This window comes from Pleurodeles waltl, chromosome 9 (genome assembly GCF_031143425.1).
Source record: "Pleurodeles waltl isolate 20211129_DDA chromosome 9, aPleWal1.hap1.20221129, whole genome shotgun sequence".
NCBI classification, from domain to species: Eukaryota; Metazoa; Chordata; class Amphibia; order Caudata; family Salamandridae; genus Pleurodeles; species Pleurodeles waltl.
Window position 1 is genome coordinate 964,011,074 of NC_090448.1, and position 21,791 is coordinate 964,032,864.

General features: G+C 43.8%; 1 protein-coding gene across 2 annotated transcripts in view; it reads right to left on the reverse strand.

The window, feature by feature from the left end:
- Positions 1-13,433: 13,433 nt before the first annotated feature.
- The window catches only part of TSHR (thyroid stimulating hormone receptor), a 658,981-nt gene continuing 650,623 nt past the window's right edge, over positions 13,434-21,791 (reverse strand). For both annotated transcript variants that reach the window (XM_069208364.1, XM_069208363.1), the window contains one exon: positions 13,434-16,085. In XM_069208364.1, the coding sequence (XP_069064465.1) occupies positions 14,663-16,085 (1,423 nt within the window). In that variant the 3' untranslated portion in view covers positions 13,434-14,662. The remainder of the gene's footprint in view (positions 16,086-21,791) is intronic.

Consider the following 21,791-nt stretch of genomic DNA (forward strand, 5'->3'; position numbering starts at 1 on the left):
ACACCCCCTACCGCCATCCTGTTCCTGGCGGTTCGCCCGCCAGGAACAGGATGGCGGTAGGGGGTGCCGCGGGGCCCCTGGGGGCCCCTGCAGTGCCCATGCCAATGGCATGGGCACTGCAGGGGCCCCCGTAAGAGGGCCCCACTGTGTATTTAAGTGTCTGCAATGCAGACACTGAAATACGCGACGGGTGCAAACTGCACCCGTCGCACATACCCACTCCGCCGGCTCCATTCGGAGCCGGCTTCCTCGTGGGGAGGGGTTTCCCGCTGGGCTGGCGGGCGGCCTCCTGGCGGTCGCCGGCCAGCCCAGCGGGAAAGCCTGAATGGCCTCCGCGGTCTTTCGACCGCGGAGCGGCCATATGGCGGCTCCCTCCACGCGGGCGGCGACCACCGCCCGCGGGGGTCAGAATGACCCCCATAATCACTTGTATGCCTTTGCCCACAGGAGGGGCAAAGGCATACAAACTTGCTTCCAGTATACACCAACAGGATATTTCTCAACAATGTATTACTGTACCCAAAGGGAAGAGTGAATGCAAGGAAAAACATGAGGGAAGGAAGAAAGAAGTGAAAATAAAAAGGAAAATAAAAATAAAGCTAAATATAAATACACAAATCATGTTCCAATATGCACATGAAGTTTATCATCAAGGATAAGGCCCGGAAATTTGCTGTTAGGTCAAATTATGTATTTCGACCCCATTCACCTCAATCTTTTTCCTCTGTCCCCACCTCTTGAAGTTGCATGCACCCTGTCAATGTCAAAAAATGAAATCAAATCAGTTTCACCATTATGTGCTTGGTGCCAATGACATGCCACAGGGTAATTAGGGTCACAATTTTTTAGGGCACGTTGCTGTTCCAAAATTCTCTTCTTCATGGGGAATATAGTGCTCCTCACGTACAATTGTCCACATAGGCACTGCTACACATAAACTACAAAATCACTGGTACAAGTGATGAATTCCTTGATCCTCACCTCTCTTCCTGTAAGAAGGGTGTAAGTCTTCCTATTCTCACTGGCACCAACGTGCCATAAAAAATTGTGACCCTAATTACCCAGTTACTCATCCATATAGCTACTTACACTACAGAGCAAATTACTCAGCCACTCACTCACCCATATGCCCTCTCACACATCCACTCACACACCCATACAACCAATTACACTCACTGAATGATCTCATCAGTGATGTCTTCAGTGATGTTATTTAAGATGTCATGAGTGATGTTACTGAACATGTCATGAGTGATGTAATATGTGAAGTCATAAGCAGTGCATTACCTGGGCGCAAGTTATAGTTAGCTGAGGTAACTATAAAAGCAGAATGTCTATGGTTTTGTATGTGTGAAATGTGAGCCTAACTATAACGTCCCTGTAAGCTGTGATTTTTTAATTGAATTTCTATCTTTTTTTTAAAGTAAAGTAATTTTCATTACTATATGGTAATCCAACCACCACTGCTCACGACCTTAGGCTGTGCACAATGGGAGTTGGCCGCAGGACCTGTACTGCAGCCATGCCCTGTGGCGAAACCCTATAACCACCCATCCCCACGCTGCGCACGGCTTTCGCTTTTCATTTTTTTAAATTCCGAGGAGGTGGGGGTTCCTGGGGATGTGGGGGGCCGGGCAGCAACCCCGCGTTTCTTCAGTTAAAAGCCCCAGGGAGAGGGCAGTACCTGGGCCCGTGGGGAGGCCGGGCAGACCCCCTGCATTTCTTCAGTTAAAGCTCATGGGAGGTGGTGGTTCCCGGGGCTGCTGGATGGGCCAGGTGCCCCCCGCATTCTTTACATTAAGTGCCCCAGGGAGGTGGCAGTCTTTGGGGCTGTGGGGGTCCGCACCTCCCCGCCTATTATTTCAAATCAGTGCCTGGGGAGGTGGCAGTCCCTGGGGCTGCTGGTGGCTGGGTGGCTCCCCCACATTATTCTGATTAAATGCCCCAGGCAGGTGGTTGTCCCCGGGGCTGCGGGGCGGGCAGGTGCCCCCCCTTGCATTCTTTGGATTGAGTGCCCTGGGGAAGTGGTGGGCCCTGGGCTGTGCGGGGTCAGTGTGGCCCCCCACAGTATTTTGATTAAGTGCCCTTGGGACATGGTGGGCCCTGGGCCGTGGGGGGCCACATGGCCTCCTGCATTATTTTGATTAAGTGCCCCAGGGAGGTGGCGGTCCCTGGGGCTGTGGGGGGACTGGGCGGCCGCACTTTGCATTGCAATACAGCACCGGGGAGGTAGTGTTCCCCGGGGCAGTGATGCCCCCCCCACATAGAAAATGTAAATGCCTTTGTGACCTGGCCCACCCGAGGGCTTGTGAAAAAAAAAGGGATACCCACGCTTCTTTTTTTTTTTTTTTTTCCCGAATTTGTGACGTTGTCGTGAATTTGTGGGAATAATTTAAAATTTATGGGCCAGACATATCAAGTTATTTTGCGTTCGCAAACGGTGCGAATCGCAAGATTTCACGATGTATGAAAGGCATTGCAGTGCAATTTTAGGGAATCACAATTTTTAGCGATTCCCTAAAATTTGCGACTCAGAATAGTGAATCGCAAATTACGATTTCCTAAATAGAAAGTCGCAAATAGGGAATGCCTATTTGCGATTTCATGTGCACATGTATCATTCATTTCCTAAATGCACACTGGGCACTTAGGAAATGTAATTACCACCAAATCCAATTTGGTGGTAATCATGTGCAATTTTAATATGCATTTAAAATGCATTTTTAAAAGTGGCATGTAGCACACGCATGCCCCTAAGGCATATGTGAGCTTTACATGTGCACTGTTTTTTTGGGGGGGTGTATCAAAGGGGGCCTTAGGCCCCTAGCACCCTTGGATTTGCATTACCCAATTTGCAAATTCCTAAAAGGAATTAGCAAATTACGAAACGCAAAACCATTATCACCTATGGGCCTTCAGACCCATAGGGATGAATGGAGTCCCATTCCCTAATAGTGATTGCGAATTTTAAGTAATAGATATTAGGGAGTCGCTATTTTCTTACATCCCATTTTGCATTTCTCAAATAGCGATTTCTTAAAATTCACTATTTAAGAAATACAAAACAGCTCTTTGATACATCTGGCACTATATTTGTTTTGCTTTGGGGAGTCCCTTTGGGACCTTAGCAACAGAGCTGAGGGATCAGGGTGACTCTACCCTGACACCTTGCCTTTTTGTTTTAATTTTTGTGGGACTCGGCTTCTGGCTGCCAACACTTTCTGGCTTGAAGTGTGACAAGAGGTGTGCATTTCCCTGCACACGCTTGTTATTACTCATGAAATCGTCACAACCACAGATATACAAATTTGGATTTCCTTTAATTTCTCCTAAACTAGTGGACAGATTTACAACAAATAAGCAAAAACGTTATCTGCTTACCGAAAACTAGCTCTCTGCCAAATTTGGTGTAACTTCGTCCAGCAGTCCCGGCTGTAGCCTCATTCAAAGGTCATATGGGATTTAACATGGGAAACACTTGTTTTTTTACCTCTCTGTTTTCTCAGCCCCCGCTTGACAGATCCACACAAACCTTTCCGTGCACAACGAGAGGCACTTTTTTTGGAAAGCTTCATGAAGATTCATGAAATGGCATCAAAAATATAGGCAAATCAAAAACCTCTTTTTGTATGGAAACATGGTCCTAACTATAACTACCTACAAGCGCCTATAAATATATATTTTTTTTTCACTGAAAAAACAAAGGCTACAGGGACGTTACAGTTAGGTTTATATTTCAAGTGTACAAAACCATAGAAATTCAGCTGTTATACATAGTTATTTCAAGTAACTACAACTCGTGCCTAGGGTAACTCTTACTCATGCCCCCGCCATGCACAGTTTTCTCATCAAAAATTTGATTGCTAATGTTACATTAATGTTTTTAATGATGTTATAAAAGATGTCATAAGTGCTGTAATATCTGGGGTAATAAGCAGTGCGTAGCGAGGGCACAAGTTAATGTTATCTTAGGGCACAACTTTTACTAACTTGAAATAACTAACTATAACAGCTGAATTTCTATGGTTTTGTATGTTTGAAATATTAGCCTAAATATAACGTCCCTGCAACCTTTGTTTTTTTAAGTGAATTTCTATGTTTTTTAAAATTTTATTTCCTAACTATAACGCCCCTATAACCTTTGTTTTTTAGTTTATTTCTATGGGTTTTTTAACATTAAGTAATTTTGATTACTTTAAGTTAATTCAGCCAGGCCCTACGATCAACCCCCAATAACCACTCAACCCATACCACACATGACCAAAGGCAGTAGTTGGCCCTAGGGCCTGGCTGCAGGCCAGGCGGCCACCCCCTATAACCACCCAGCCCAGGGCCATGAATGGCGGGGGTTCAAGGCAGGGCCTGGCCTGCGGACAACCGCCTATAACCACCCTACTCTACATACAGCCTTTGGCTATGCAGGCAGGTCCTGCAGCCTACCCAACACCACTTATGAAGTGCTTCTTTGTTTGGTGGAGATGTGATCACATTCCTGTACATGAAGAATGCATCTCCAAACTCAGAGAGGAATGGGCTAGGGGTCCTTTTAGTAAGCTGTCCACCTTCATAGGAAAATGGGGGGAAGCCTTTGTATGCCACTAATGTATATGGGGTGGAGCCAAAAGAGCAGGGCTTATAGGCTATTTTACATACTTGTGTTTTTTAAAAGGAATAACACGATCTCGGTCACAGCAGCAGACAAGAAAGAACCCACTTATCACAGTCACTACATAAGATATTGCACTCGAAATAAGGAAGAATGCAGACATCTTCATCAAGGTTTACAGATAACTTTTCAGGGTGGAAATGCAGAGTAAAGACACTTCCTTTGGCTTGACCATGTGCAAGAAATTAGGATAATTAGTACTTCACAGAAGTGAAGCTTCAACTGGGGCATCTTCTTTGTTTATGTCTGTAAGTGCTTCTCGTTGATGTTTAATTTCAATAAAATGAGTATTGTCCCAGAATGAATCCTAACCTGCATATTTATCCAAGATAAATATGCAGGGTGAGATTCTCTTTTTTTTAAATAAGTCTGGGGGATCATAGGGGAATCCTCAAGGACCCTGGGTTATCAACCGACTCTGCCTTGTGCGGGAGCCGGCATTGCTCCAGTACGCATGCAGTTGCTGTAAATGCAGCTCCCTGAATGTGGGAGCAATACTTTAATCTCTTTCCCTTCCTGCATGTCTGTAGGCAGGAAAAGAGATGAAAACTCCACTTCCAGCAAGCGGAAAACATTTTGACAGCTCCTGCCAAGGGAAAGCAAACACTCCGCTTCCAGCAAGTGGGAGCTGTCAAAATGCTCCCTCTTGCTGGAAGTGGAGTTTTCATCTCTTTTCCTGCCTACAGACATGATGCTGTCCCAGCTGCCGCCAAGCAAAAGCAAAGAGCTATCACCCAAGGGTGGGCATCTTGAGAGGTAGCAGGAGTTGACCCTAGGGGCCTCCCTCCTCTGTATTGCATAAGCTGGCCCCGGGGACCATCACCTTCCCAGGGCCGACTCGTGCAATAGAGAGGAAAGGGGCCACATGACTCCCCTCCCTTTTTTAAAAATGTAATTGGCCCGGGGAGGTGGTGGTCCTTGCAGCGTGGGAGGTCTGTGAGGCCCCACACACTTATTTGGTTATTGTCTCAGGGTGGTGGTGGGCCCCAGGGTTTTCTACAGACCCAGGAAGGATGTGTGTATGGGCTCTGTCATTTTTAAGAAAACACACTGTGGAAATGGTGGTCCTCGGGGACCGGGTGGGGGTCTGTATGACCCTTCCTATAGATTTGTGTCATCTGTAGCCCCGGGGTGGTGGTGGTCCCCAGTGCTTTAGTCTAAATGTACAAATTTGGATTTTCTCTAAAATGTCTAAAACTACTGAACGGATTTACACCAAATAGCAAAAAGCGTGCTTTCTGGACCAAGAGCTACCTTTCTTCCAAATTTGGTGCAATTCTGTCCAGCAGTTGGGGCTGTAGTAGTGTCCAAAAACAACCCTTTTTTGACAACCCTCCCTTTTTCTCAGCCACCGCCTGACGGATCACCCCGATACTTTCCATGCACAAAAAGACCCAATTTAACACTATATATATATATATATATATATATATATATATATATATATATATATATATTGTTTTTACCCAGGAAGCCTGCTTCACTCTGTAATCTGTTCTTCGAGCAATCCTAGGAGACACCACAAATCCGGTACAATTTATTACTTGTTATAAAAAAATGCATTATTTCATAAAATGAAAGTGTGAGGTGCCACCAGAAAAATGGCCTACGCATTTTGGCAGAAGCCTTCGACTGGGCCATCCCATAGTGCAGTGCAAAACATATATTTAAAGGAGCACACTCCTTTTTTTTTTACACCTCCTCCATAAAGGTACATACACATAAAAAGGACCACAATTTCACATGTAACTTTCCTTTTACCAAATCGTCGCAATATTTACAGGGTTTCTTAATGCAGTATTTCTATATCCCTTTCACTAAAGTGCTTTCCTTCAGAGATATTTTCACAAATAATGAAGAAATGATTCTCAAATGAACTCACTTAAAGATTGGCTATCTTTTTCCACTTTTTATTTTTTAATAAGTGCCTTTCAGTCAATAAAGTGCTTTTTTGGGTCGCATATCTCCACAAATTTTACCCGATAAATGGCTTTCAGTCATCAAAGTGCATTTCTTTAGGGCACATATCTCCGCAGTTTTTACCCAATAAATGGCATATTTTCATAATTCACTTTTTAATAAAGAATTTATATTGCAATGTATTTTCATAATTTTAAATCATTAATAGCATTAAATGGTGTATTTAGCATATTTACATATTTTTGTATTTTCACAAGTTTCCACTTCTTCGATAACGCATTTGCATGATTCGTAAAGACACATAAGTCATTATCTCACATAATTACTATCCTGGTAAAGTACCCAAGACTTCATCCACCCTCCAATTATCCGTTATCTTCATAAAAGAGAACCATATACTGATTTTCTTACACTTCCAATAAAATATCCTCCAGTTTGACCTTCATTAATTCTTCATATGTTGATAAGCACAGAATGAAATACAATGTGTACTTTTCTCAAAATGTCTCGTCCAGTCCAACAGTCAATTTACAAATGGACATAAAGTTCTGCATCCGTGTTCAAGCCACAAGGTCTTGTTCAGTCCAAACAATCAATTTACAAATGAACATAAAGTTCTGCATCTGTGTTCAAGCCCCAAGGTATCTCAGTTCCAATCACCATAATCCATCTGGATTCTGCTCTCCTATGGGTCAATTCTCGATCTCTGCCTCTAATGTTGGGCTTTACGTGATGAATACCAGAGCATCGAACATTGTCACTATCTCTCCTGCATGATGTTCCCACATGTGTTTGGCAATAACATACGAGTAATCTCTATTTGAAATGGCTCTCAAATGTTGTAATATATGTAATTTCAATTTGTTTACTTCCTATATATTTTTTGCCACACTCACATTCTAAAATGTAAACAACAAATGATGTTTCACCGTTACTTAATCCTCTTCATAGATCCATCGATACATTTGAGTTCTGTCATATTTTTGCCATATCGACAGGCTTTACATTTGGCACATTTAAAGAAGCCTTCCATTTGGAGCCAATTTCTTCTCCTACTTCCCTGTGAGGGCAGAAAGCTTCTAATCAATAAATTGTTTAAGGATGGACTTTTTCTGTAAGTGATCCTTGGATGTTCCGTCAACCACTTTTTGATTTCCTCATCTTTCTTTATAACCCTCCAGTTTTTCATGAGGGCTGTTTTAATTTTTTTATGTGATCAGTTACAGTCCATGATATATCTGATGGTTTGATCCTGATAATTTTTCTTATCTCTTGTGTTTTTTGTATTTTTGGGAACTAATAGATCTACTCTATCTTTTTCCATAGCTCTTTTCATGGCATCTTCCAACACAGATATCGGATACCCCCTCTTAATAAATCTCTAATACATCTCACTTCCCTGTGTCTTAAAATCCCTTAGTTCAGAGCAGTTTCTTCTAGCTCTTAAAAATTCTCCTTAGGGTACACTCCATTTAAGCGCTTTAGGATGTGAACTGATGGCAAATAAGATGTTGTTACAGCTAGTATGTTTACGATATAATTTTGTGCAGATCTTCTCATGTTTAATGTACACTTCAATGTCCAGGAAGGTGACTCTTTCTTGATTTATTTCAAATGGGAATTGCAGTACCAATGGGTTATTTTTCAATGAGTTCAGAAACAGCTCTAATTCATTCCGCTCCCCTTCCCATATAAAGACTAAATCATCAATGAACCAAACTCATAGGACCACCTCATTGAGAGTCTCAGTGTTTTCTTCAGTCCGTATACATTCTGCTTCCCAATGGCCCCTCGTTAGGTTAGCATACGTGGTAGCAAATATGCTCCCATCGCTGTTCCTTTCTTCTGAACATAATGATTGCCATAAAAAATTAAGATATTATTAGTAAGACAAAACTCCATAATTTCTAACTGCATCTTTGCGTGCTCTAATAGATTCAACGATCTACTGCGTAAAAAATATGTACAAGCTTTCAGACCATTTGCGTGTTTGATTAAAGTATATAATGATACAACATCTACTGTTTTCATTATATATTCCTGTTTCCATGGTATGTCGTAGATCTGACTTAGGAAATCCATGGAGTCTCTAATGTAAAAGGGAAGCACTGTCACATATGGAAATAAAACAGTATCTAAGAATCTTGATGCATTTTCCAATAATGAGTCACAGGACATAATTATCAGGCATCCTGCTGGATTCTTCATACTTTTGTGTATCTTTGGTAGCACATATATCGTTGGTGTTGTGGGAGGGGTCTTTCTAATGTACATCAATTCCTTGTCTTCCAACAAGCCTTTTTCATGCCAGCTGTTCAATTTCGTATGGAAATGTCTCATCATTTTTTTCATGGGGTCTTCTCTCAATTTCTCACAGTTATCTTGAATTGATAATTGTCTGTTAATCTCCTGGCTAGATCTACTGCGATCCATCACTACTAAATTCCCTCCTTTTTCTGAGGCTTGTATCACAAAGCTTTTTTCCTTTTGTAAATCTTGCAATGGCCACCAATCATCGTGTGTCATATTTGTAACGTGACTAGGATGGTTTTGTTTCTCCCTTTTAATAATATCTCTCAGATCGTCAGCCATTAATTCTTGAAACACATCCACCTTATTGCCCGGTGGTAGTTGTCGACAAAATCTGGATTTTAATTTGCAGCCACTCATTCCAGGTTTGTTGGTTGCTACTCCGATCTCTTTGCAAAATTGCAAGTCAGATGATCTTCCTTCATTCAAAGTTGTCGTCCTACTGAACTCTTGTTCCAAGTCCCATAAGTCCGGTAATGGTGCTATATCCTCTGATGTTAAACTTGGCATAGGTCAGAATATTCCTGGACCTATGTCTGTAGATGGTTTGTTCGCAAAATATTTCTTTAATTAAAATTTCCTGCAGAATTTATATAATTCAATCCTAGATGTTGCCAGGTCCATTCCTGCACTTGGACAAAATGTCACGCAGCTTGATGTGTTTAACATTGAGGACCTTGGAGTATATATATCACCTACTGGTGGTTACCTGTAGGTAGTTATAGTCAGGACCATGTTTCCATAGAAAACATATTTTATGACTTACCTATGTCTTTGTCACCGTTCGATGAATTTTCAAAAACAAAAAAGTCCACCAGTGATTCTTGTTGCGCATGGGAAGTTTCAGGGTGGTTCATAAAGGAGGGGGCCACAAAAGGAGGGGGTAAAAAAACACATGTGCTTGCTATGTTAATTCCCATAGGAGTTATGAACATGGCTACAGCCCGAACCACTCAATGGAATTATACCAAATTTGGCAAAAAGGTGATGACCCTTTCAGATATTTGGTGTAAATACGTTCAGTACTTTTTGAGATATTAAAGGAAATCCAAATTTGTATTTCTCTGGCCACGATGTCTTTGTGATTATGTGATTAATGATGAGCGTGCGCAGGGAAATGCAGAGCTCTCATTGGCTGCCAACACTTGAACCAGGGAGTGTTGGCAGCCATCTTGGGGGTCGGCTTTATTTGATTAAAAAATAACACAAGGGGCCAGGGTAGAATCACCCTGACCCCTTAGCTCTGGTGCTGGGGCCCCAGAGGGACCCTCCCAGGACTAACAAACAGTTTTAAAAAAAATACTTGCTGCGATTTAATGAAGACACCAAATTCACAGGTAATTTAAAAAACAACAAGCGAGGGCTGCCAGATTTGTTTTTAAGAAGCCCCCCCGGTAGGCTTGGTCCCGGGGGCATTGATATTTTGAATTTGGGGGACCCGCCTGGCCCCCGCAGCCCCGGGGACCAACACTTCCCTAGGGCTTTAAACAAATCGAATGCGAGTGGGGCATGTGGCCCACCCCAGCCACGGGGACCACAACCTCATGGGGGCATTAAAGAAATACAATGCAGGGCTGCGCGGCCCCCCACACCCTCAGGGACTACCACCTTCCTGGGACTTTCAAGAAATACAATACAGGTGGGCTGCATGCCCCCCACAGCGCCGGAAACCGCCATCTCCCCGGGGCTTAAAACAAATATAATGCTGGGGCTGTGTGGGCCCCTGCAGCCCTGGGGACTGTGACCTCCATGGGGCTTTCAAGAAATACAGTGAGAAGGGGCTGTGCGCCCACTCGCAGCACAAGGGACCCCCACCTCCCAGGGCTTTCAAGAAATATAATGCAAGGGAGTTGCAAAGTCCCCCACACAGCCCCGGGGACCGTCACCTTCCTGGGTCTTTAAAGAAATAGAAGGCTTGGGGGTGACGTGCCCACCTGCAGCCCCGGTGACTGCCACCTACCTGGGGGCTAAAATACAGTAATGAGGGGGGTCTGTTTCGCGGCCCACCACCTCCCTGGGGCAATACTTGTTGGAGCGGGCCCCCCATGGGGAGACATAGTTGGCCTTGGGGACCACCACCCCCAGGGCTGGCTCCTGCTATGTCCCTAAGTACCCACCCCCGGGAATAGCTGTTTGCTTTTGCTTGGTGGGAGCTGACAGCTCCCACCTAGCAAAAGCAAACAAAGTCTGCTTTCTGGCGGGAGCTGTCAAACAGCTCCTGCTGGCAGAAAGTGGAGTTTCCATCTGTTTCCCTGCACGCTAATATACGTGCTTGGAAATAGATTAAAACATTACTCCCACAAGCAGGGAACTGCTATTTAAAGCAGCTCCCTGCTTGTGGGAGCAATGCTGTCTCCCTCAGGATGTGGGGAGTCGGCTCGGACCGCGGGTGCCTGGAGGCTTCACCCGCGGTCCTGTCACTCTCTCCTTCTCACTTCCTTCCCATAATGGGATGGAAGAAGGAAAGAGAGAGATTGTCATAGCAGTCATCTCTCCATGCAATGACTTCACAGAGTTACACTTACAAGATATTTGGTACAAAAGTTATAGTTATGTTTGGATACAGAGCACAACCTAGTCACTTCCAGCCTAATTGTCAATGTCGTGTGCTGTCACCCAGTAGGCTGAAGGTTCAAATCCTAGTATCGATTGGCAGTGTGTTTGTTTATTTACTAGTGTTTTGACTGTTAAACTTTCCTAGTGATGGAACATTCACGCTTCTTTCCAATTACATGTATGGGTTGACTGTCATAGGTATGTCTGGAAGCAAAACAGTAAGGAATCACCCATGGCCTAATGGTTAAGGTCATAGACCATCACACTGAAAATTGAGGGTTCTTCTCGAGGTGTGCCCATGATCATTTTCTTCCTTTAATTTCTTTTAAGCTTCAAAAGTTTAAGGTTCATACTGAAATGTGATCTCACTCATTTTAATCGACAAATACATTTTTCTTTTCAATTTGTCCAGAAATATCTAATTCTAAGTATATCATTCATCAAAGCCTAAAAAATTCTCTATCTTTCTCCCTCTCACTCTCTTTCTCTCTCTCTCTCTCTCTCTCTCTCTCTCTCTCTCTCTCTCTCTCTCTCTCTCTCTCTCTCTGTAAATCTCTTTCTCCCAATCACACATTAACTCAGACCCTTGGGCACCGACTCACAGACCCACTCAGACACTCATGCACCCACTCACAGACCACCCAGACTCTCACACACCCACTCACAGACCTACTGAAACCCTCACGTACTGACTCACAGACCCACACAGACACTGACACACCCAGTCACAGACTCACTAGGACACAGACTCACCCACTCTCACACCCAGATACTCTCACAGCCACTCTCACACCAAGATACACCCTGTCACACCTATGCTCACACCCAGAGAGACAAAGGCCGTGTGCAGAGTGGGGTTGGGTGGCTAGGAGTGTTGGCCACTGCGTCTGGCCATAGGCCGTATGCAGCGCAGGGTTGGGTGGTTATAGGGGTTGGTCGCAGGGGTCAACCCCTGAGGGCCATATGCACCACGGAGTTGGGTTGTTTTAGTGGTTGGCTGTATGGCGTGGCCTCAGGTGCACGACCTTCAGTGGTGGTTGGATTAACGTGTAATCATGAAAATTACTTTATGTTAAAAAAACATAGAAATTAGGGAAATCGAATTAAAAAACCATAGGAATTTGCTTAAAAAAACAAAGGTTACAGGGATGTTATAGTTAGGTTCACATTTTAAATGTACAAAACAATAGAAGCTCACTGGTTATAGTTAGAGGTATCTCGAGTAACTATAAGTGGTGCCCTAAGGCAGTATTGTCCAACCTTTTTATCGCCGCGGACCGGTAAATGTTTGATAATTTTTCCGTGGCCCGCTTGTCCCATTGTGTGACAAGCGGGCCACGGAAAAATTATCAAACATTTATCGCCCGCCACAGTGGGGAGGCCCGGTGCCGATTGATCCACGGACCGGCACCGGTCCGCGGCCCTGGGGTTGGGGAACACTGCCGTAAGGTAACTATAACTCGTGCCCTCACCATGCACTGCTAATTTCCCCACAAGTTACGGCACTCATGACATCTTATCAAAGATGTCATGAGTGCCGTAATTTGTAGGGTATTTAGCAGTGCATGGGGGGGGGGAGGAGGAAGTTTTAGTTACCTTAGGGCACAAGCTATAGTTACTTGAGATAACTCTAACTATAACAGGTGATTTTCTATGTTTTTTTATGCTTAAAATGTGAGAATAACTAGAACGTCTACGAGGCAGACCAGACAGCTAAAGCCAGACCTAAAAAATGGGTTTCTCAGCAATAGCGGTGAAATCTCAGTACCACAATTGGCAAGGTCTGCTTTAGGCAAGGAGCAGAAATCATATTGTCAGATACAAAACGGGACTATAGACCGAGGATAGTCTAGAGTGGTACAGTACTCAAGCAATCATGAAGATTGAATGAGCTTGTTGGTTCTTATTTACCATCAATATCAAAAACGTTTCAGAATTATCTTGATGGCGCATGAACAAAGAGAAACATGACATGTTTATTCTCCTTCTTCTTACCTGCTTTAATATTTTCAGCCACATATTCAGGGAATGGCTAAGACTGACCAATGATTTATTCACAGACACAAAATTATGGCGGTCATTCCTAAAGTAAGTACGCCGTCCTGTCAAGATATATGCAATATTTGAGATACCAATACCCTCAACAGAAGCACTATTCAACCACTCTTCAGAGCCGCATGCTTCAATACTTACTCCCGAACATGCTTGACTGTTTTTAAGTATTTTTTTCGCTAGTGTAAATACGTTCAGTCTCTTTGTGCAGATGTTCTGTGTTTGGAAATTGTTGTGTCATAAGATGCATGCTCATTACCGGGCATGGGTACCCTTGCATAACAATTCAGCTTTTCACTCGTCTGGTATTTGGAAGGATGTTTTGGCTTCTTTTCCAAAATGCAAAGTATCTTAGCAAACTTGATCAGGACAGTTGATTCCCTTGTAACAAAGGAACATTTACCACAAAGATCAAACCGTACCTCATTTTAAATGAATACATTCAATCCACACAATATATATATATATTACTCTGCATTTTTCTTGAAAATAATTTCCATTCCAGCAACCAAAGTCCCCTGGCTTTATCAAAATCTTGCTTTAATAATGAAGGAAACCAGATATTTGCAGACTAGTAACACTCTCTGTGGCCTGTGTGTCTTCCCAACCATGTTCAATTCAGGAAAGCGCTAAAGAAATTTTAGCCAGTAGGTCTTAGGTGCAGTAATTTCCTTGTCATGTATCTTAGGGAGTTTGGGTACAGTTTAGAATGAGATTGAGCTTTCAGATGTTGTTTATGTTCTGGTCCCAAAAAGCTCCTTATTTAGTTCATAAGTGACCAAAGTTCATCAAACGTAAAAACTTTGTAGGCTTTCTTGGACAAACGCAAATTCATCAGGCCAAAAGCAAAAGAAAACTGTCAAGAACAAGTGCTCACTGGGCCTCTCTTGAAAGCGGGATAAGAAAACTTAAGCTTGCATTATTTAGTTGTATTATAGATCAATGTTGAAATAATGGAGCTACATAGACATGGCTGCACCTATTGGCCCTAAAGAAATCATGCAGGTTGCTTCCCGGTACAGAAGTAAGCCTATTATGTTAACCTGTTCAAAATAACAAATTAAAGAAACATGTAACCCAATCATTTTTCTTTCTGGGACAGACATGTAACAAAGGCTTATCACTTTATTATCTACAGCCTTATGTTGTCTTAAACTATTACAATACGGTCATCTTGTAGTTCTCAGTGATGTTTACATCTTGAGTAGATGCTGGGTGGTAGTTGCCATGCTGGTCGTGACTCGGAAAATCATGCATGTTGGTCAGTGTATGACCAGTTCCACCACTTCCCCTCTGTCCAAAGGACCCACTGCTATTTTTGGCCGAAACGGTTTGACCCCTGTAGATCTGAGCCTGATGCTCACAGATACCAAACTTGCTCAGCAAGATGAAGACATCCCTTCTGAAGGTCTTGGTGAAAATGGCATATAGAAAGGGGTTGGCACACGAGTTGAGGGGATAGAAAAGGACCAGCAGGATCTTAGACTTGGAAACTGTGATTAGAGGCTTGTTCATGATAGCCGATAGGGCATAAAAGGAGATTGGAGCCATGCACATGAAGTCAGTAAAGATTAATACTGCCATCCTTTTGGCAATCTTTGTGTCTTTATCCCCCGATGTGTACTGTGGGTTGTGGACCGTGACGTATATTTTGATGTAACATGCACAGATAATGAAAAAAGCTATGATATTCAGCATAAGGACGAAGACGATGTATCCCTGTGCAAGAGCAGTTTCATTATCCATGGGTAGGCAGATGCTAACTTTGACGTAACTACTGATGCCACCCAGTGGCAGCATGGCCAGGAAAAAGCAAAAAATCCAGCCCCCAAGCATAACGGCTGATGCATGCCGCAGCCGAATCTTCCTATCCAACCGCATAGCAAATGTAATAGCGTACCAGCGTTCCAACGTGATGGCAGTCAGGGTGTACACAGAGAGTTCACTTGCGAAAACGGTAAAAAAGCCTGCAGCACCGCAGCCGGGCCCGGTCTGCCAGTCTATGGCGTGGTTATAATATTCTGTTCGGGTATAAAGGTCGACAGAGGCAATTAACAGAAGGTAAATGCCCATGCAGAAGTCTGCAAAGGCCAAGTTGCACATCAGGAAGCGAGGCACAGTCAGCTTGTAGTGGCTTGTGATTAAGATGAACAAGACAAAAGCATTGCCCAGAATGGCCAGGAGGTTGACAAACCAGACCACGATTCTCAGAAAGCTGAAGCCCATAATGTCCTCGCAGGGGTTGAATGCTTCAGGCTCTGGTTTGCAAACAATATCATCTTTTCCTCCACAGACTGTATAGTCATAATGGTTGACAAATGCCTGGATGTTTTCCTCCTGTGGATTCTTGAGCTCTAGGCCAAAACCCACATCCCCATCCCCCTGCTCTTCATAGAAGACGTAATACTGTGAGTTGCCATGGAAATCCCGAAGCTTTGCATCCTCCTCCTGAGCGGTTTCTGCTCTTCCTGCGTCCTCATCCATGTAGTCTTGATAGAAAGGACCGTTCATATTTCTCAGTGACCTCTTCTGAGGGACGCTGTGGCTGGTGGTCTGGTTACACATCACAGACTCCAGATTTCTAAATTATAGCGGGGAAAAAAAATACATATATGAGAAGGCAACCAAACTGAATGATCTGCAAGCTCAAAGAATGAATTTTAAACATAAACAACAATGACCTCAAATTATTTCATCAACATTTTCAGAGGACATTAAACACACATTCAATAAGCAAATACTGAGTAACGAGCAAACTAGGGCACAGATTCTGAGAGGTCACTGCGCCGTGTTGTGTTGGATGACAAGGAGGGAGCAGGAGAGCACCATATATACATAGAAATGGCACTCTCTTCGCCTTTCCCTATGCCGGTGCTGATTTCAGCTGCGGAGCACCACGCACACACCTTTTCGCCATAGTGCAAGGGTGTGTGCGTGAGTCTAGGATAGGTTTTATACAGGAAGAGTATCCTTCCTATACAAAATACTATGCCTAGACAAGTGGAAATGCTTTGCTGTATCATGCAGCACACATGTAAAGTGGGAAAAGCACAGAGAAATGAAAAGATTTGTCTGTTTACGCCTGCTTTTCAGCGGCATTAATTTTTGGCACTAAACCCTTTCTTCTGATGTTTGAGAATAAGGTTTAAAGTCAAAAAGCATATGTGATAGCATGGGTACGCCATTTTACCACCTATGTAACGCCCACTGGATGCAAACTAATGCAAAGCAGCGTTTCATGCTGCGACCTAGTTTATGGCTTCTCTTCCCAAGTCTGGGGGAAAATCGGTTCCGTTAAGACACTTTAAATGCAAAAAAAATACACCCAGTCTGAGATACAAAGAATTTTTGGCAGTCACAAGATTTGTGAATTGTAAAAACATAAGGCTTGTAAATGCAGAACTCCTCTTTACAGTTCAGCAAATCCCTTTTCCTCCTAAAAGAAAAAGGTATTTTATGATGCTATTTGTAAACCTTTGTTCATTGAATTCTTTTAGTACATGGTAGCATCGATCACGCAGACTGGGGAGTAACGCAGAACCATGAAGCCCCTGCGGCGCATGGGGGGCTCTTAAAGAGAACCCCATTCAGCCCTAGGTCAATTAATATCTGTGAGATATGGCTAGAGTCAATGGCCCCTTATCACACTCTGCGAAGGGGGGTGGGTGGGCTGGGGGGGAGCTGGGGGTGCGGGAGATGTGGGAGCATCATTTTGTGTTATGCCTCTGCACAGAGATGAAACATAATAGCCAATGACTGGCCCACCTAAACTCGCAACATCAATAACAGAAAAGAATGCAGAAAAAAGTCATGCATGGAATACGCGTATAGGGTCTTGTGTGCCCCTCACAACATGGGTAGCATAGGTGAGAGCCAGTATCGGACTGGAACTAAAAGTTGGCCTGGGCACCATAATAAAATTGGCAAAACATTTTTGCAAACAGGCCAGTTTTGAACTGGTGAAGGCACGTTGTATAGGTGTCTTGCAAACTATGGGAGACTACATGAATTTGTGCTTGCTACAGGCAATGTTTGTGGTGATAATTGAAAAAAATAGTAAAAAACGCCCACCAGACCACAAAACAGGCCCACAAACCTCCGTAAAATCGGCCCACAGTCTGATACGCCAGTTAGACCCTGGTGAGGGACAGCCGCAAACATTGTCAACTATAAGTTCACCTACTTCTATTTATCCCTCTTGTAGTTAAGTAAAAAACATTCATTTTAAGCAACACTTCATTGTCGGGCATCAATCTGCCCTGTTGAAATATATTTATATGTTACGCAAGTCTAGCATTTTTCTAATCAGCTTTAGGGTCTTGTTACAATGTCCAAAGACTATGCCGAGATACATTTGGCCTTCTCATTCAGTGATCCCTATCACACTCCAAAAATGGCCACCATACGTCAAGGAAGGTGTTCATTTTGACTCCAGCCTATCTATTAAAGGTTTGTGATATGCCATTTCATTTATCTCAATCAACACTATACCCCCAGTTGACATAGGGAGCGCCAGTGTGTAAGAATACACACCTTAGTTGTCACCAATGCACTTCTTGCCATGTAAATTGATGGGATGTCCGACCTGGTTGATCCACAATCCATAGTGACATGAAGATGGAGCAGCCTACTGGTGAGCGCAATCGGATTCTTACTGTTGGCAGAGTTGTCCAGACCTTTGCCCAGCATGGGGTCAAGGATGGCCCAGGCCATCAAATATGGTATAAGTCACAGTAAGACTGTGCACATCTCCAACACAGGGACTTCCAGAGCACCCCTGCCTTCTTCAGTCTGTGGTGTGACCAATGCCAGTTTTGGAGGTCTTTAAAGTATCTAAACTTCAATCTGGCCTCTCTGAGGCCTACATCATCTGTCTCTGTCTGAGTAGTTGGGATGTAGGAAAGATTGACATTTTTGCTAAAGTGTGTTTTTTGGAGGGGCAGAAAAGAGAGCGGCGATTGTTATCTCTTATAAATTCAAAACTACCCCTCTATATTGGCTCCATCTCAGTAAATTGTCAAGTATCAAATATGTGGTTCACTTGTAGGGTTTTGGTCTTAATTTGGTGCCTAATCTGAGCTGAAATTTGGGAATATTTTATGTGTTGGGTTTGCTCAAGTCCGAACTCATCCCTCAATTCCTAGATGTATTAGCTGGTCAACTGCATTAATAATAGCGGCTGACTATGTCAGTCAGGAAACAGTCGAACCATCTATCCTGATACTGTAATTTCAGAAAACATGGTCTCGGTCATGAAGCCATAGGTATAACCATAAGTGTTTGTGTTGCTCTCTGTGTCATGATAGTTGACCATATGATGGGGTTGCTAGTGCTGCTGTATGTGCTTTAGGAGTGTAGATAAGAGAAATCGCTCATCATCAAGCAATTGCAATTCTATCATTGCCCAAGGAGGTTTCACCTGATTGTGGGAGTTTGAATGCCAGATGATATAAACGTAGGACGTGACTGTATGACTATGTGTAGTAATCCTATCCCTCACCTCCCAATTGTTGTCCATTTTCGGGGGTATGATTAGGAGTTAGGAGGCTCCCAGTCTTGGTTTCTTAAAGTCCCAAATAAAGGATTATATATTTTGTCAATATCTCTGGTAACATTCTGAGGATGTAAATACAGAGCAATATCACCACCATTTTAACTGTTTGCACTCTCCCCTTAGAATGACAACTACTGTTGGCACCAACAGTCATTGTAATGCATTGTCTTCTGATGTAGGAGTGACAGATTATCCCTCTAATGCAGGGTGCCTAAAATGTAGAAGAAAATGGGTCAAGGAGGTCTCTTTAGGCCGTCACATCTCTTAGAGGAATGTGTAGAACATCAGCAAGCATGGACGTGACCAGAAACATGGCCACAGTCTATTCAGTCTCTGACACAACCTGGGACATTGTGCTACAGCACCCAGGGGCTCATCAATGTTAGTTTCAGTTCACCTGTCCCATAGTTGGCTGAGGGGATTCTAGTAGTTATTCCCCACTTATGCTGCCTTAAAACTAATCTGCAGGTCATAGTGGGTATCTCTGCCAGTCCGGCCACATAGCGTGAATTCCGATTCTGTGTGTCCTCTGGGAGCTGAGAGGTCTTGTGCATGAAAGGAAGTCAGCTTGTGGGAGAATCCAGACTCAGGTGTGGCAGCGCGCTGTCAGTTGTGATGTTTTTGTGTCTGTCCACAGCCATGGAAGGGAGATGGCTGCAGTGTCAAACCCTCCTCTGCTCACCTGATGGAGCCCAGACTTCTCAACCTTTCCAGCAGCATGCCATGACCAATCACAGGTTCTGGCTGTCAACTCGGTGCTATGGCACAGTACTGGGCACAGAACCCTAAGCACCGATCAAACCTAGATGAAGGCTGATCAGAGATGGAACTCATGTGGCCCAACTCTCTCCTCTCTCTGAATCTGTATTCAAGAGGTGCAGTTTGCCCAGGGCACCCACAGAGTCTCTGATTTCATCCTCCACTTCCGGAGCGCTAAATGTAAACTGCAATCTTGACTGTGGACAAGCTCGGCCTTCCCTTTCATGAACACTCCTGTATCACAAACAGGGGAGTTTATTGAAAGAGGCAGCACCCCCTGTCTCCAAGTCTCAATAGGATGTATTCATGGTTTGTGACTACAATGATGGAAAAACAAACCATTTAGCTTTCACTGACTCCTGAGGTGGGGTGTTAACAGCTTTGAAAGGGCAGGGTTACTGATGGCCCTAGGAGAGGCAGACAGATGCCTAGGGACAACCACATGATTGCCCAATGTCATTCCTAGCAGAAAGTTTTTATATACAGCACCTGTCCCTTTAAGGACAAGGGCTGTTTTAATTAGAAATGTTTTCCTATTAGGAATGCGACCATAAAACGTTCAAAAGTCCGTTTAAGCTAAAAGAAGTAGCTCATTGTTTCTTCACATTAGGAATGGGAAAAAAGCAACAACATTTCAGAGTTAACAACATTTTTTGGGAGTGCCACCCCATCTTGCATCATTTAGCAACAATGATATGCAAGGTAGGCGTTTCCTTCCAAAAAATGACGCTAGCCCTCTAGCGCCATATTTACTGCCGATGCAAAAACAATGCATGTTAAGGAACCGGTCCAAAAAAACTACGCTAAGTCTGATTAGTGTCAAAATTTAACACCTGGTTAGACCAGGTGTTAAAATGAGGCCTACACATTACCGCATAAGGAAAACAAACAGATGGAACATTAGCAACCCCCTGGACAACATGGATCTGTTATTGCTCCAGCTCGGCACACGACATAGACAACAGCGACAACAACATGTCCTACCAGCACCACCGCAGCAACCCCAAACAATACATAGCAGCCACAAAGGCAGCATAGAAGGTGGGAGAGGATATCTCAACAGCACACAACCACCCTTGCGCACAGGGAACAAGATGTCATCAAACTCTGCCGTTTGAAGCAGGAGTCAATTGTACGTCCACTGCACCACATTGCTCCAGACATCACTGCAAGGGTGGAAACTCCAACAACTATTCCATCCATGACCAAACTCCTGGCTGTCCTCCAGATGCTGGTGTCAGGATCGTTCTAGATAACCGGGGCACAAGTGGGTAGTATCTCCCAGCCATCCTTCTAGGCCTTCCTTCCAAAGGTTCTGGTCACAATCATGCGCCTCACACCCCACCACATCTGGTTCCCCACCACCCAACAAATGCAGCAGGAGACCAAGCAAGGTTTCTGCCAAATCGCTGGGTTCCCACATGCGCTGGATGCAATGGACTGAACCTATGTCCAACTTGTGCCACCTACTACAATAGAACACGTCCACAGGATCCGCAAACACACCCCTTCTATGAATGTGCAGGCCATTGTGGACCACAGCGGGCTCTTCACAAATATCCTAGCCAAATATTCCAGCAGCCTGCATGGTGCCTACATATTTTAGCACTCCACCATCAATGAGCGGTTCCAGGATGGGCAATATGGCAATGGGCTACTCGTAGGTAAGCCACCACACCAATTACTACACAGACAACATACCAAACTTGAAGGACAAACAATACATACATCACACTAAATACACATGGACAGGGGAACACGGATGTACAGACAACAACACATATGCCACATGCCACAATACACCGCATCACACACACATGCACTACCATACAGGCACAACCTAACTGATACACTGTGTGAAGGACAGCTGAAGCTATGTCCCCTTTGCATACAAAAGCTGGGCCAAATCCACAACAAGTGTCCACAAGTTGACAACTAAATACAGATCCCTCACACATAACACCTAACAGGGAA